This window comes from Bos javanicus, chromosome 2 (assembly GCF_032452875.1).
Source record: "Bos javanicus breed banteng chromosome 2, ARS-OSU_banteng_1.0, whole genome shotgun sequence".
NCBI classification, from domain to species: Eukaryota; Metazoa; Chordata; class Mammalia; order Artiodactyla; family Bovidae; genus Bos; species Bos javanicus.
Window position 1 is genome coordinate 85,068,461 of NC_083869.1, and position 17,570 is coordinate 85,086,030.

General features: G+C 38.4%; 1 protein-coding gene across 1 annotated transcript in view; it reads right to left on the bottom strand.

Annotated features, from left to right (window-relative positions):
* The window catches only part of HECW2 (HECT, C2 and WW domain containing E3 ubiquitin protein ligase 2), a 445,768-nt gene that overhangs the window by 256,163 nt on the left and 172,035 nt on the right, over positions 1-17,570 (bottom strand). Inside the window, exon 2 of the mRNA XM_061440781.1 lies at positions 639-965. Coding sequence (XP_061296765.1) covers positions 639-930 — 292 coding nt within the window. The 5' untranslated portion in view covers positions 931-965. The remainder of the gene's footprint in view (positions 1-638; positions 966-17,570) is intronic.

Below are 17,570 nucleotides of genomic sequence, written 5' to 3' on the forward strand. Positions count from 1 at the left end.
ATACTTTCATTAAAACAAATAGCAACCTATTTCTAAGTCATTTGTTAGAAGACTATGACATTTTCTTTACCTAATTGATCTAGGACCCATCAAGGAATTTAAACAGGGTTGGGATACTTTCATTAAAACAAATAGCAACCTATTTCTAAGTCATTTGTTAGAAGACTATGACATTTTCTTTACCTAATTGATCTAGGACCCATCAAGGAATTTTGAAATAAAAAGATACTTCAGACTGCAAGTTATTAATGTACTTCAACCTTATGAAAATACAGAACATTTTTTATATCAGTTATCTAAATCCAAACATCTTTTTCATTGGTTTAAAAATACTAGTAAATGTTTATAGCCACCTCTTTTCAAAATGCAGCTAATGATCAAGGGTAAAGTGAAAGTTTAAAAAGAAAATACTGCAGGTTCTGACGTTTAATTAGGGTAGAAATTAACCACAGAATTCATATCAGCAAAGTTATTTATAATTGTTGTTTCCCCTACCCCAAAGAAGAAAAAAATTTCCAGGATATGGCTGTTTTAATTTATGTATGTGAATTTCTTCCCAGGAGAAAACACAGAATAGTATAATGTCAGAGCAAAATGTATGCGCTAAGTCACAAGCAAGTCCAGTTCATTTGACTCACCTATGTGATACAGTCCTATCCAATCACTGGGATCCACCTCCTCTTTAATGTCCCAGAAGATGATGAGGTTCTGGGCTTGCCCCAGTGTGTACTCATACATGCTGGCCGTCAAGCTGGAGCGGCTCTCAGAGGTCACCAGATCTGTGTCGCTGTTGGCCCGCTGTAGGGTCATATTCTCGGTCATGGAGCTCTGGGCAGCCAGGCTCTGGAGGTTCTCTGGACTCAGGGTGTACCGCATTTGGGGATTTCGACGCCTTACAAAAAGCAGGTGCTCCCGGGCTGAGCTAGCCATCCCGTCTGCCTCTCTGAAGCTGACTTCCTACAAAGCTGTAGAGACAAACACATACAAAGCATTAGCATTACAATGCAAGGAATTACATTTAAGCTTCCCAGACAATGACTTTATGAGTGTTTGTTAAAGCCTAACCCATGCAATAATCTGCTGTCAAAATAAAACCTACTACTCTACTGTCAACTGATGATGTCAGAAACAACTTTCATAGGCTGAGGTCACCTGATGGCAAAGGTCATCAAACACCTGTGGCCTCAATTTCATTACTGGGCACAGTGTCCTCATAGCAATTAAGAAGGGGCTTTCCCTACCATCCCTTTTATGTCTATCCTTTCTCCTTCAGAAATAGCATCCTCCTCTCCTTCACCCAACTCACATATTTATTTGTTGATGCAATTTAATTTTAAAATAGCAAGACAGAAAATTTTGACCCATGTTAAACAGAGTTGAAATACACCAGTGAGGACAAGTTCATGCACTCAATTTCCTTCTCATAGGAATAAAACCCACCAAATCCTTCTTCAGGAACTTGCCCAAATATTACCTCCTCACTTACATATAGTTGACCATTCCATTTAAAACTGCAACATCCAAGCATTTCCCACCCCTCCTTCCTTGCTTTACTTTTCTCAAAAGCAATTACTATGATCTGCTGTACCACAGAGCACCATGCACTTATTTGGTTCTTGTGTATTTTCCCCCACAAGAAGGTAAGCTTGAGGAAAGCATAGTCTCCTCAATAAAAGGTGATTGGAAAAACTGGGCAACCATGTGAGAAGAATGCAACTGGACCACTACCTTGCACCATACACAAAAAATCAACTGAAAATGGATTAAAAACTTGAAGACCTGAAACCATAAAACTCCTAGAAGAAAACACAGACCAAAATTTCTTTGACATAAATCATTGCAATATTTTTTTTGGTTCTGTTTCCTAAGGCAAAGGAAACAAAAGCAAAAGTAAATAAATGGTATCTAACTAAACTTAAAAGTTTTGGCACAGTAAAGGAAATCACTGATGAAACAAAAGAACAACCTACTGAATGGAAGAAAATATTTGTAAATGATATGACTGATAAGGAGCTAAACATGAGGAGATGATATATACTGATAAGGAGCTAAATAATCTGATAAGGAGCAAAAATATACAAAGAGCTCATGCAACTCAATATCAAAAGAAAACAAACAACCCAATTAAAATATAGGCAGAAGACCTGAATAGACATTTTTCCAAAGAACACATACAGATGGCAAACAGGCACAAGAAAAAATGCTCAAAATTACTAATCATCAGGGAAATGCAATTCAAAACCACAATGAGATATCCCCTCATACCTGTCAGAATGGCTACCATCAAAAACCAAACAAATAACAAATGTTGGCTATGACATGGAGAAAAGAAAACTCTCCTGCACTGTTGGAGGAAATGTAAATCAGTACAGCCATTATGGAAAACCATATGGAGATTTTTCAAAATATTAAAAATAGAACTACCATATGATATAGCAAGGAGATCAAATCAGTCAATCTTAAGGGAGATCAACCCTGAATATTCACTGGAAGGGCTGATGCTGAAGCTAAAGCTCCAGTATTTTGGTCATCTAATGTGAACAGACAACTCATTGGAAAAGTCCCTGATGCTGGGAAAGATTGAGGGCAGGAGGAGAACAGGGCATCAACGGATGAGATGGCTGGACAGCATCACCGATGCAATGAACATGAACCTGGGCAAATTCGGGGAGATGTTGAGGGACAGGGAGGCCTGGCTTGCTGCGGTCCATGGGGTCCCCAAGACTTGAACGTGACTGGGCAACTGAACAACAACAACAGCAGTGATACAGCAATTCCACTTCTGGGTATACACCCAAAAGAAATGAAAACGGGATCTCAAAGAGACATCTACACTCCCATGTTCACTGCTGTGTCATTTGAAATAGCCAAAATATGTAGACAACCCAAGTGTCATTTAATGAATAAATCGATAAAGAAGATGCAATATTGATGTATGTATGCAATACATACATTGGAATATTATCCAGCTGTGAGAAAGAAGAAAATCCTGCTGTTTGGAACAACACAGCTGAACACTGAAACATCATGCTAAGTGAAATAAGTCAGAGAAAGAAATTATCTCACTTATATGTGGAATCTAATTTAAAAAGAAAAGTCAAACACCTAGAAACAAACCAAAAGAGTGGTAACCATGGCCTGCCAGATGGGAATAATGGGGAGGTTGGTAAAGGCTACAAACTCTCAATTTTCAGATGAATAAGGTTTGAGGAGCTAAAGTGAACGATGAAGGACTACAGTTAATGACACCATATTATATAATTGAAATTTGCTAAGAGAGCAGAATTTAAATGTACTTATCAAAAAAAAATAATAAAAGAGGTGATGAAGGTGTTCATTAACGGGATGGTGGGAATCCTTTCCCAATGTACACAAATATCAAATCATCATGGTGAAATGTTAAATATCTTACAATTGTATTATCAATTATACCACAATAAAGCTGAGAATTAAAAAAAAAAAAAAGAATGTAAGCTTCACAAATGCATGTTTGGTCACAGCTTCATCCCCAGCGTTTCCAACAGTGCCTCGTAAACAGTTCAGTCGCTCAGTTGTGTCCAACTCTTTGCAACCCCATGGACCGCAGCACACCAAGCTTCCCCATCCAGCACCAACTCCCAGACCTTGCTCAAACTCATGTCCATTAAGCTGGTGATGCCATCCCATCATCTAATCCTCTGTCATCCCCTTCTCCTCCTGCCTTCAATTTTTCCCAACATCAGGATCTTTTCCAGTGAGTCAGTTCTTTGCATCAGGCAGCCACAGTATTGGAGCCTCAGTTTCAGCATCAGCCCTTCCAATGAATATTCAGGACTGATTTCCTTTAGGATTGACTGGTTGGATCTCCTTGCAGTCCAACGGTCTCTCAAGAGTCTTCTCCAACACCACAGTTCAAAACTATCAATTCTTTGGCACTCAGCTTTCTTTATACTTTATATAGAGTATAAAGTATATACTCTATATACTTTATATATATATATATATACTTTATATATATACTCTATATATACTTTATAGAGTATATATACTCTATATACTCTATATACTAAAGAGTATATACTTTATATATACTCTTTATACTTTATATAAAGTATACTCAGTATACTTTACACTTTATACTTTCTTTATACTTTCTCACATCCATACATGACTACTGCAAAAGCCATAGCTTTGACCAGATAGACCTTTGTTTGCAGAGTAATGTCTCCGCTTTTTAATATGCTGTCTAAGCCGGTCATAGCTTTTCTTCCAAGCAAGAATCTTTTAATTTCATGGCTGCAATCACCATCTGCAGTGATTTTGGAGCCCAAGAAAATAAAGTTTGTTACTGCTTCCACTGTTTCCCCATCTATTTGCCATGAAGTGATGAGACCGATGCCATGATCTTCCTTTTTTGAATGGTGAGTTTTAAGCCAGCTTTTTCATGCTCCTTTTTTACTTTCATCAAAAGGCTCTTTAGTTTCTCTTTGCTTTCTGCCATAAGGGTGTTTTCATCTGCATATCTGAGGTTATTGATATTTGTCCCGACAATCTTGGTTCCAGTTTATGCTTCATCCAGCATTTCACATGATGTACTCTGCATATACCCAGCATTTCACATGATGTACTCTACATATAAGTTAAATAAGTAGCAAGACAATATACAGCCTTGACGTACTCCTTTCCCAATTTGGACCAGTAGGTAGTACAAAGTAGGTATCAATAAATGTTGAATAAGCAGATCAGTGACCAGTGAGCATCCTTCTCCAAGATACCCGTTAAGTTCCTAGGAGACACTCCTTACTATCTCCTAGATACTCATGAATTAACACCTTGAGTCCCTTTTCTGGGCCTGTCCTTTGCCACCCCTGATTTCTAACTGGTCCACAATATTTCTACCATCTAGATCATGATGTTATTTCCTTTGGCTCCCATCTAAAAGAACAAAGCCTTTCCTGTTTGAACTTAGATGCAGCCCCCTGCTGGCTCACTTTGAGTCTAGTCATAGATACCCTTTTTCTTCTCCATTGCCAGACTCTGACAGAGATTCTTTCCAAGACCTCTGTACTTTATTAAAAAAACAAAGATCATGGCATCTGGTCATATCACTTCATGGAAAATAGATGGGGAAACAATGGAAACAGTGACAGACTTTATTTTGTTGGGCTCCAAAATCACTGTAGATGGTTGACTGTAGCCATGAAATTATAATGTATGGCTCTACATAGAATGAATATGGCTCTCTTCTTCACTACCTCTTTCATGACTACTTCATTCACCAACAGGTTTATGGATTTAACATTTACTCTGCATCCCCAGTACCTGCTGGCCTCTTCAACATATTACATCTTTTCAAAAGACCACTCCTGTAAGGTGTTCTAGAAAATTAACTAGAACTTCCATTAAAAAAAAAAAAAAGTTAATCCTGGGTTCAATGGTTACATTAGTAACTAATAATCTTGGATACCTAGTCTGAGGGAAGAAAAGAGGAGGATTCCCTAATTTTTCCCATGCCCTCATCCATTTTCACAAACACTCAGGTTAAGGGGGAAAATTCTGCCACTGCCAAGGTCACAGTACTTGCAAACATATTTATTCAATTAATTTATGTGATAAAGTTGATCTCACACTTTTAGCACTATACTTGAATTTAAAAAATCACTGGGATTGGTGGGCAAGATGTCCTCTGTAAAAAGGACAGAAATAAAGTGAACAGAGAAACTAATACTCCTCTTCATAAATTTAACTATTGCTTTCTGATGTGGTATATAGTAATTCTGACATCATATAACCCATAACTGTTACACAACTTCAAATCCATGAAGCCTAAAATTCAGGTCAACCTCTAATGTGAGGTTTCATGAAATTTTCATTTTAGTGAATTTCAACAGGCCATTCTTTGTAAACCCAGAGTGAGCTCAGCACCACATCAGCTTCAACAAGCACTATAAATAATTAACTCCTAACACATTGTAGTCAAATAGAAAATGCAGGCTGTACGTAACTAAGCTATTTCCCTGGAAGAAATAGGCCAGAACCTTTACTGCTTTAAGCAACAACAAAAAATACCTGAAAATTACTCTACTCTAGAAGAAAAGGGGGAAAGGGATGTATAAGAAAACTATTTTATTTTTTAATGACCTCTACTTAATTAGAGAGATAGGTAAAACACAATGGAAAAAAGAATAAGTTCCAAACTCTGATTATGGGTTTCAGTCATCTCTCTACTATTAAGTTGCTCTGTCATCTTGGAAAATTTATTTTAACTCTCTGTGCTTACATCTTCCCATCAGTATAAGAGAGACATAGTAACACCTGGTTGCAACATAGAATTTTGGAGAAAACTAAATTAATCAGTCCACGTAGAACATTTAGAACAGTGCCTGGCATATAAGTGCTCAATTGTGTTTAACTATTAATATTAATAATGTTACGTGATGACATTCTACTTTAATTATACCAAGTAGTACTGATTTTAGTACTCCCTTAATCCCCACAATTATTGGGAGAGTAGATTATCAGCATCCTCAATTATTCAAAGCACAGTCCCAAAAACAGAAAGAAAAAAAAGAGCCTTGTAGGCAATGAGGAAAAGCTATCGTGAAGCCCAAGTCTTAGCCCTATAGCAAGGGCCTGACAAGGGCCACTCTCTGGTCCTCCAGCCAGAGATAAAGGTTGAAATTTGATTCTCTCATCATTATTGGGTTCATTCATTTATTCACACATTCAACAAACTTTTATTGAGTACCTCCCTTGTGAAAGCCATTAAAGATAAAACAGAGCAAAAGATCAAATCCCTACCTTGTGAAGTTTCATTTCTACAGAGAGAAAACAACAGACAGGTCAAAAAAAAAATGAATAAATAACATATTTATTTTTAGTGGAAAAGCAAAAATAAGCTAGAACTGTGTGAATTTGCTGGCTAACTGAACCCTGAAAAAAAAAATGTATGAATCATCTATGACTGGCATAAAACTACAGAGTATACCAAACAGTAAAGAGAGTAAGTTCAGTTCAGTTCAGTCGCTCAGTTGTGTCTGACTCTTTGCGACCCCATGAATCACAGCACACCAGGCCTCCCTGTCCATCACCAACTCCCGGAGTTCACTCAGACTCACATCCATCAAGTCGGTGATGCCATCCAGTCATCTCATCCTCTGTCATCCCCTTCTCCTCCTGCCCCCAATCCCTCCCAGCATCAGAGTCTTTTCCAATGAGTCAACTCTTTGCATGAGGTGGCCAAAATACTGGAGTTTCAGCTTTAACATCATTCCTTCCAAAGAAATCCCAGGGCTGATCTCCTTCAGAATGGACTGGTTGGATCTCCTTGCAGGCCAAGGGACTCTCAAGAGTCTTCTCCAACACCACAGTTCAAAAGCATCAATTCTTCGGCGCTCAGCCTTCTTCACAGTCCAACTCTCACATCCATACATGACCACAGGAAAAACCATAGCCTTGACTAGACGGACTTTGTTGGCAAAGTAATGTCTCTGCTTTTGAATATGCTATCTAGGTTGGTCATAACTTTCCTTCCAAGGAGCAAGCGTCTTTTAATTTCATGGCTGCAGTCACCATCTGCAGTGATTTTGGAGCCCCAAAAATAAAGTCTGACACTGTTTCCCCATCTATTTCCTATGAAGTGATGGGACCAGATGCCATGATCTCCATTTTCTGAATGTTGAGTTTTAAGCCAACTTTTTCACTCTCCTCTTGCACTTTCATCAAGAGGCTCTTTAGTTCCTCTTCACTTTCTTCCATAAGGGTGGTGTCATCTGCATATCTGAGGTTATTGATATTTCTCCTGGCAATCTTGATTCTAGCTTGTGCTTCTTCCAGTCCAGCGTTTCTCATGATGTACTCTGCATATAAGTTAACTAAGCAGGGTGACAGTATACAGCCTTGAGGTACTCCTTTTCCTATTTGAAATCAGTCTCAAAAATGACAGAATGATCTCTGTTTGTTTCCAAGGCAAACCATTCAATATTACAGTCATCCAAGCCTATGCCCCAACCAGTAACACTGAAGAAGCTGAAGTTGAACGGTTCTATGAAGATCTACAAGACCTTTTAGAACTAACACCCAAAAAAGATGTCCTTTTCATTATAGGGGACTGGAATGCAAAAGTAGGAAGTCAAGAAACACCTCGAGTAACAGGCAAATTTGGCCTTGGAATACAGAATGAAGCAGGGCAAAGTAATAGAGTTTTGCCAAGAAAATGCACTGGTCATAGCAAATACCCTCTTCCAACAACACAAGAGAAGACTCTACACATGGACATTACCAGATGGTCAACACTGAAATCAGATTGATTATGTTCTTTGCAGCCAAAGATGGAGAAGCTCTATAGTCAACAAAAACAAGACCGGGAGCTGACTGTGGCTCAGATCATGAACTCCTTATTACCAAGAGAGTAAGGTTTCCTTTCAAATTCTTTCTTATCTTTCCCTAAGGCATGTAACATGGCCGTTACTCTTCAAGAACTTTAAGAGGAAAGATCACATAATTCACATATGAAAGAATTCAACCTGGTATTAATGACACTTCATATACATGTACAATTTGTCCCCCAAGTATGTGATAGAACTAGTAAATGTTCATGGGGCATCAGGAAGTGACAGTAATATTTATAAAATATTGTACATTTTCCAAAACATTTTCACTTCCATCATCTCAAGTGAGACCCCAAAATAATATGAATTAAGTTTGAAAAATGCTGTCATCTCCGATGAGAAAACTGAATATCTTCAAGACAAAAGATTGGCTGAAGGAGTTCTGAGGTAAGTCTTAAAGGATAAGAGGAAAAGAATAAATGTATGAAAAGCATTCATACATCCTAACTGGAAGGATGGTTATGGAGAAGCAAGCAAGGAAGAGGATATGAGAGGGAAGAAACAAAATGAAAACCAGAAGTTCTGCAGACATCTGTGTCTCTTTTGCTGTCTCACATATAGGATTATCCGTACCATCTTTCTAAATTCGATATATATGTGTTAGTATACTGTATTGGTGTTTTTCTTTCTGACTTACTTCACTCTGTATAATAGGCTCCAGTTTCACCACCTCACTAGAATGGATTCAAATGTGTTCTTTTTAATTGCTGAGTAATATTCCATTGTGTATATGTACCACAGCTTTCTTATTCATCTGCTGATGGACATCTAGGTTGCTTCCATGTCCTGGCTATTATAAACAGTGCTGTGATGAACATTGAGGTGCACGTGTCTCTTTCAATTCTGGTTTCCTTGGTGTGTATGTCCAGCAGTGGGATTGCTGGGTCATATAGCAGTTCTAGTTCCAGTTTTTTAAGGAATCTCCACACTGTTCTCCATAGTGGCTGTACTAGTTTGCATTCCCACCAACAGTGTAAGAGGGTTCCCTTTTCTCCACACCCTCTTCAGCATTTATTGTTTGTAGATTTTTGGATAGCAGCCATTCTGACCTGCCTGAGATGGTACCTCATTGTGGTTTTGATTTGCATTTCTCTGATAATGAGTGATGCTGAGCATCTTTTCATATGTTTGTTAGCCATCTGTATGTCTTCTTTGGAGAAATATCTGTCTAGTTCTTTCGCCCATTTTTTGATTGGGTCGTATATTTTTCTGGAATTGAGCTGCAGGAGTTGCTTGTATATTTTTGAGATTAATTATTTGTCAACTGCTTCGTTTGCTATTATTTTCTCCCATTCTGAAGGCTGTCTTTTCATTTGCTTATAGTTTCCTTTGTTGTGCAAAAGCTTGTAAGTTTAATTAGGCCCTGTTTGTTTATTTTTGCTTTTATTCCCATTACTCTGGGAGGTGGGTCATAGAGGATCCTGCTGTGATATATGTCAGAGAGTGTTTTGCCTATGTTTTCCTCTAGGACTTTTATAGTTTCTGGTCTTACGTTTAGATCTTTAAGAAATACACTATGTTCATGGATTGGATGAATCAATATAGTGAAAATGAGTATACTTCCCAAAGCAATCTATAGATTCAATGCAATTCCTATCAAGCTACCAACAGTATTTTTCACAGAACTAGAACAAATAACTTCACAATTTATATGGAAATACAAAAACCTTGACTAGCCAAAGCAATCTTGAGAAAGAAGAATGGAACTGGAGGAATCAACCTGCCAGACTTCAGGCTATACTACAAAGCTACAGTCATCAAGACAGTATGGTACTGGCACAAAGACAGAAATATAGATCAATGGAACAAAATAGAAAGCCCAGAGATAAATTCACGCACCTATGGATACCTTATCTTTGACAAAGGAGGCAAGAATATACAATGGAGAAAAGACAATCTCTTTAACAAGTAGTGCTGGGAAAACTGGTCAACTACTTGTAAAAGAATGAAACTAGAACACTTTCTAACACCATATACAAAAATATATTTACATTTTGAATTCTAAAAGGAACTCAACCACAGCTCTTAAAGAATTGTTTCTATTTAAAAACAAAGTTAATTCCAACTTCCAAACCACCCACTTTAAAGGAACTTTTAGAGCCAGCACTTTCAAGCCAGTCGCTGCATGTAGTGTGATGTGAAACAAGGGAAAGAAAAGAAGATCAGAAGAAACTTGGGCAAAGAACATGAAGTAATTTACTTGGAACCTCACCAGTGAGCAGGGAGCCATTCCAGGATCTCAAGCAGAGGAACCAAAATATGAAATTTAAGCATGAGAAAGTTAATCTGAAAGCTTATGAAGGATTGATTTTAAGAGGAAGAAAACAGAGATGAGGAAAACAGTTAAAAGCTAACTGATTAGTTAAGACATCTGGCACTGAGTGTTAAGAATAGATTTCATTAAGAATAGAATTCAGTTCATGTAACAGCAATATTTCAAAGTAATAACATAGTCAATCAGGAATATTTCAAAGAAAGAGCCCCAAAACTTCGTGACATATTGAATATAGGGGATAAAAGTGAGGGAGCAAATTAAGACTCAATTCTGGATTTTTAATCTAACTGCAAACAGAATCCCAGAGGCATCGATGAGGCTGAGAAAAGCAATACTACTTTGGGTGTTTAAAATAAAAGCAATATATCTCAGTAACTCTGTCCCAAAGACTCTTGTGAAGGTAGGCCTGAGTTGCTGGTTATTATGAGGCCAGGGACAAAACAAATACTCAAATGCAAGTTTCTGCTTGTAATGGTCTTAGAATTTATTAGTTACAATTGACTATGGCAATATATCTCTAAAAGGATCAGCTCAGTGTTTAAAAACCTCACTTAGATGTTTTACTCTACATAACTTGGATTAGTGGAAAAGAAATAAAGTCAAAATGCTGAGATTACAATGAGGCTAATAACTGTAATCATTACCAAACCTGCTTTGGAAAACTTCATTTTTCCCTTATAATAAAAGTAGTGTATTTTTTAAGAGTTCATATCTCCATAATAAACAAGATCAAATGTGATGTAGAAATCAATTTGCAAAGTTGCATAAAAATTTTAAAAATTAAACTAGTCTACAGTTAAAATTTTAGTTTATAACTACAGTATTTCAACGCAATGTTCTCTTATGGGAAAATCAGTGTTACACAAACAACAGGTAATGACTGCTTCATATTTTCTGTTGATATCTAAGAATTCGTCATTGGTATCTTGGTTTCATACCTATGCTTTTTGCAATAAGAAAGACAAATTTTCTTTGGACTGTCATCCATGAAAACCTTTAGTAGATGAAGCTAATGGTAAGGGAAACTGATTAGTAGTCACCATATTTATTAAAAAGACAGCTGGTCCTTTAAAGCTCCTTAGACAATCCACCCCGCTGTGAGCCTCTGCTGAGGCTTTATGTCCCATTCCCAAATGACACAATTTAACATGCTATAACACTCCCTGGGTGGGGGCGGGGCGGGGGGGGGGACACCCTCCTTTTCTAATTATGATTAGGTCTGCAATAGGTTGCTCTCTCACATTAACAGACATCTGCTTAAACAACAATCAAAAACAAAATCACCTTTATTCCAGAGGTCGAGAGAGTTATAATTACTATACAAATTGCAAAACACCTTAGTATATACAACTTCATTTCCAAAAGCAGCAGATTTTGTTTAGAAGATAAAGACAGCAGCAGATGACAAATACATTAAACAAGTGTTTTTATTTAAAATATATTTGTTAATGAACCTGGAGGTCAATTTATTAAATTTCACCTAAACAGCAAACACTGAAAATATTCATTATGAAAAGATTTTTATACACTGGAAATGCACCCTCAGATTTTAACTTCTTAGACTGAAAAGTAATAATAATAATGACTAACATCTTTGTTAACCCTTCAAATTTCTTCAAATACACCACATGCATACACATACACAACACATATACATATATTATACTTCAAATTCTATTTGTGTTTTACTGCATAAATGAGGAAAACAAAGTGGGGTGAATTATATTTATGACAAGAGACACTTAAGAAAATATAATGTGTCTGCAATATGCAGATATGTGAGAGGTCTGGGAACAGAAAACAGCAAGCCATTAGACCCCGCAAGGCAAGGTGTCACCTGAGATGAAGAAGTGAAAGTCGCTCAGTCATGTCTGACTTTTTGCAACCACATGGACTATACAATCCATGGAATTCTCCAGGCTAGAATACTGGAGTGGGGAGCTGCCGGGGACCAGCCCCGGCTGATCCAGGGTATTCGAAGGAGAGACGGCGGCGTAGGCGAAGATCAGGAAACAATTGCTTAATTAAACGTTAATTAAGGATATAAAGAGTAATAGAATGAGGATAGCTCAGTAGGAAAATTCAGTGGAGAAAAGAGGCTGAAATAAGGATAGCTCAGTGAAGAAATTCAGTGGAGAAGAGAGGCTGAATAATTCAGCCAGAAGGTAAGAGAAAGAACGACATGGTGAGACCAAGTTTCGGTGAACAAAGCCCGTACTTTATTTTCCAAAGTAGTTTTTATACCTTAAGTTATGCATAGAGGATAATGGGGGAAGGGGTAGAGTCTTGCAGCAAACCAGGCTTTCTTCCTGCAAACTTATCATATGCAAAAGCTTAGGTGATTTGCATTATCTTCTGGCCCGGAGGCCTGTGAACATTTTAAGACCTTTTCTTCAGAAAACTTATTTTTCCCTAAAGGTGATTGGTCAGGAGCCACCCTCCAAAAGCATTAGATAAAGTTGCATTCCTACAGCGCAAAGGTGTGGTGGGCTATAACAAGAAAAAGAATTAACTCAAGGGTCCCAGGTTACAAACATTAAAGCTACTACTTACACCAATTATATTAATCAATACACTGCCAGGGACACAGCAGGTAAGGGATATGGAAACTTAGCAGCAAACATTGGCCCAACAAGTGAAAATCCCTTCACCAATACAATTTCTAATCAATGTTTTAACTATTCAAAAGAATCTGTGTTTACACAGTTTAGAACATCTCCTGCCTCTCACAGTTGGGAGGCTCTGAACAATCACATGTGGCCGGAAAAACCTATTCAGGCAGGCTAGAGGATTTCCAAAGGAGTTTGTAGGTTGAAACACTGTCGCACCCAGGAATTATTAACTGGAGCTGTAAGCTAACTCTTTTTCAGAGAGAGGTAGTGGGGGACAGCCCCCCGTAAAGTCAGAGGTGTAGCTGAAAGCACAAAGCAGAAAGTAGGCAGACTCTGGTTTTGGGGGTATATGCTCGAGAATTTCCAGGGGGACTCCTGAAGCTCGATCCCGCCTTTGCGTATGCCGAGCCTCCTTCCTCATGACCTTTGTCATGGGCGGAGTTCCTCACGCTGGCTACCGGCAGTGATAGAATTCCAGTTGAGCTATTCCAGATCCTGAAAAGTGCTGCACTCAATATGCAATATGCACTCAATATGCAATATGCCGGCTCCCGGCAGGGAGCCGTTCCCTTCTCCAGGGGATCTTTCGAATCCAGTGATCAAACCCAGGTCTCCTGCATTGCAGGCAGATTCTTTACCAGTTGAGCCACCAGGGTAGCAGGAGATGAAGAAAGTTATCACCAAATTCTCAACTAAGACCCCACTCTAGTAGCTGTTCACAGTGCCTACTTGCTAAGAGAAAGAATACTCATTATTCATTGTTTATCATATATAACCATAATCCAATGCTAGCTTACTCAGCAAGGAAGTGCTAATAAAATGATTAAGATCAGAAAAATCCCTCCTATACAGTCTACCAATAAATGATTTCAGGGCATTCAACAGAGAGCTTGGGGTGACTGAAGCTGCCCCTCATGTCCTCTTTTCAGGTGTTAAAGTACCAGTTCAGTTCAGTTTAGTTCAGTCGCTCAGTCGTGTCTGACTCTTTCCAACACCATGAACTGCAGCATGCCAGGCCTCCCTGTCCATCACCAACTCCCAGAGCCTACCCAAACTCATGTCCATTTAGTCGGCAATGCTATCTAACCCCTTCTCCTCCTGCCCTCAATCTTTTCCACCTCCAGGGTCTTTTCAAATGAGTCAGCTCTTTGCATCAGGTGGCCAAAGTATTGGAGTTTCAGCTTCAACATCAGTCCTTCCAATGAACACCCGGGACTGATCTCCTTTAGAATGGACTGGTTGGATCTCCTTGCAGTCCAAGGGATTCTCAAGAGTCTTCTCCAACACCACAGTTCAAAAGCATCAATTCTTCGGCATTCAGCTTTCTTTATAGTCCAACTCTCACATCCATACATGACTACTGGAAAAACCATAGCTTTGACTAGATGGACCTTTGTTGGCTAAGTAATGTCTCTGCTTTTTAACATGCTGTCTAGGTTGGCCATAACTTTCCTTCCAAGGAGTAAGCGTCTTTTAATTTCATGACTGCAGTCAACATCTGCAGTGATTTGGGAGCCCCCAAAAATAAAATCTCTCACTGTTTCCATTTTTCCCCATCCATTTGCCTTGAAGTGATGGGACCAGATGCCATGATCTTCGTTTTCTGAATGTTGAGCTTTAAGCCAACTTTTCACTTTCCTCTTTCACTTTCATCAAGAGGCTCTTTAGTTCTTCTTTGCTTTCTGCCATAAGGGTGGTGCCATCTGCATATCTGAGATTATTGATATTTCTCCCGGCAATCTTGATTCCAACTTGTGTTTCTCCCAGTCCAAGGTTTCTCATGATGTACTCTGAATATAAGTTAAATAAGCAGGGTGACAAGATACAGCTTTGATGTACTCCTTTTCCTATTTGGAACCAGTCTGTTGTTCCATGTCCAGGTCTAACTGTTGCTTCCTGACCTGAATACAGGTTTCTCAAGAGGCAGGTCAGGTGGTCTGGTAGTCCCACAAAAGTTTATTGTGATCCACACAGTCAAAGGCTTTGGCATAATCAATAAAGCAGAAATTGATGTTTTTCTGGAACTCTCTTGTTTTTTCCATGATCCAGTGGATGTTGACAATTTGATCTCTTGTTCCTCTACCTTTTCTAAAAGCAGCTTGAACATCTGGAAGTTCATGGTTCACGTATTGCTGAAGCCTGGCTTGGAGAATTTTGAGCATTACTTTACTAGCATGTGAGATGAGTGCAATTGTGCGGTAGTTTGAGCATTCTTTGGCATTGACTTTCTTTGGGATTGGAATGAAAACTGACCTTTTCCAGTCCTGCGGCCATTGCTGAGTTTTCCAAATTTGCTGGCATATTGAGTGCAGCACTTTCCACAGCATCATCTTTTAGGATTTGAAATAGCTCAACTGGAATTCCATCACCTCCACTAGCTTTGTTTGTAGTGATGCTTCCTAAGGCCCACTTCACTTCACATTCCAGGATGTCTGGCTCTAGGTGAGTGATCACACCAATGCAATTAATTGCGTCATGAAGAATCAGGAAATGCAATTTTCCTCCAGGCTGCTGCCCTTTAGAAAAAGGCTCTTCTCCCCACAATTTTAGCAAATATGTTATGATCCACAATGTAATAATAGCCCACCTATAAATCTGGAAAAGGAGTAGACACAAATAGACATAATTTTAAGTTTCAAAAGTTGTTAATTTTAAAGACTGAGTCCAACAGGTCATTCAAGCTGTTGATTTAGTATTAAACCAATGGATATGCAGCCAGATAAGTAAGAGAAAATAATTAAGATTTGGTTTAACTGTTTTGAGATTAACTACAAATACTCTATACTCCACAGGTACTTTCTTCCATTTCCATTGCCACAACAGCACTAAGTCTAATTCACATCAGACCAAATCTAGGCCATCATTTCTTTTTGTAAAATTTTTAATGAGTTTAGCATATTTTTTATGTATTTATTTTTATTTTTCGTCACACTACTTGGTCTGTGGGATCTTAGTACCCTAACTAGGGAGTAAACTCATGTCCTCTGCAATGGAAGCATCATGGAATCTTAACAACTGGACCACCAGGGAAGTCCTGGCCATCACTTCTTAAAAGACCTCTCCAATGCTTATATTTTCCCCTAGACAATCCATCTACTCTCTCCCTGCAGCACTCTTTCAGTGACTATACTCCCAATCAAGTAAAATACATAATTAAAGGGCTACAAGAGAAGTGAAAAAAGGGGCAGGAGTGGGACCTGGTTTAGGCAGGGTGAGTAGACAGGCCTCTCACAGGCAGTGACAATTAAACTGATTAAGCTGAGACCTGAACTTAGCAGGCCATTGCACACTGCAGTGAAACGTGAGAACAGCGTGGATTTGAGTGGTGTTTCTGGGGGTTCACGGTGGAGAAGGGAAGGTGGTTTTTAGTGGGTTTCTTTATACTACCATAAACAAACACAAAGCTCTTTACAAAGTTCCTCCATGGAAGGGTAACTATCTGTTCCTCATGAAAATGCTTATAGCGTGCCGAGCATTGCTCATGCCATCCTTTCCACCTCCTGCACCTACTCCATCTTCAACGTCTTAGGGTCACTTTCATCTTGAAGAACACAGAGACAGAAGGCAACATTCCTACTACTGAATTCTAGTGGTCTCTTGTATACCATTTGTATCACGGGTACTTCACAATGCCTCAGAATCTATAAATATTCATGTCTTGCCAGATTATAAACTCTTTGAGAACAAATTACTGTTTCTCTTACATACTACATCCTCTATAAAATAATAATTTTTATAAATATTTTTCAAATACATGAATGGATAGAGTTGACTCCTACTAATGAGAAAATAAGAATATAAAATAATTAAACACTATGAATACATGTTGAATTTCCTTTAGATTTAGTTACGATAGCCATCCAAAAAAAGATTAATACTGTATATTATCAACTATATGTGGAATCTAAAAAATGAACTAAATTATTAAAACAAAACAAACTCACAGATATAGAGGACAAACTAGTGGCGATCAGTGGAGAGAGGGAAGTGGGGAATGGCAAGACATAGTTAGGGGGTTGAGACACAATACTATGTATAAAATAAATAAGCTTCAAGAATACAGCCACTGATTGAAACATGTATAATATCATATATGAAACGAATCGCCAGTCCAGGTTTGATGCATGATACTGGATGCTTGGGGCTGGTGCACTGGGATGACCCAGAGGGATGGTACAGGGAGGGAGGAGGGAGGGCGGTTCAGGATGGGGAACATGTGTATACCCGTGGTGGATTCATGTTGATGTATGGCAAAAGCAATACAATATTGTAAAGTAATTAACCTCCAATTAAAATAAATAAATTTATATTAAA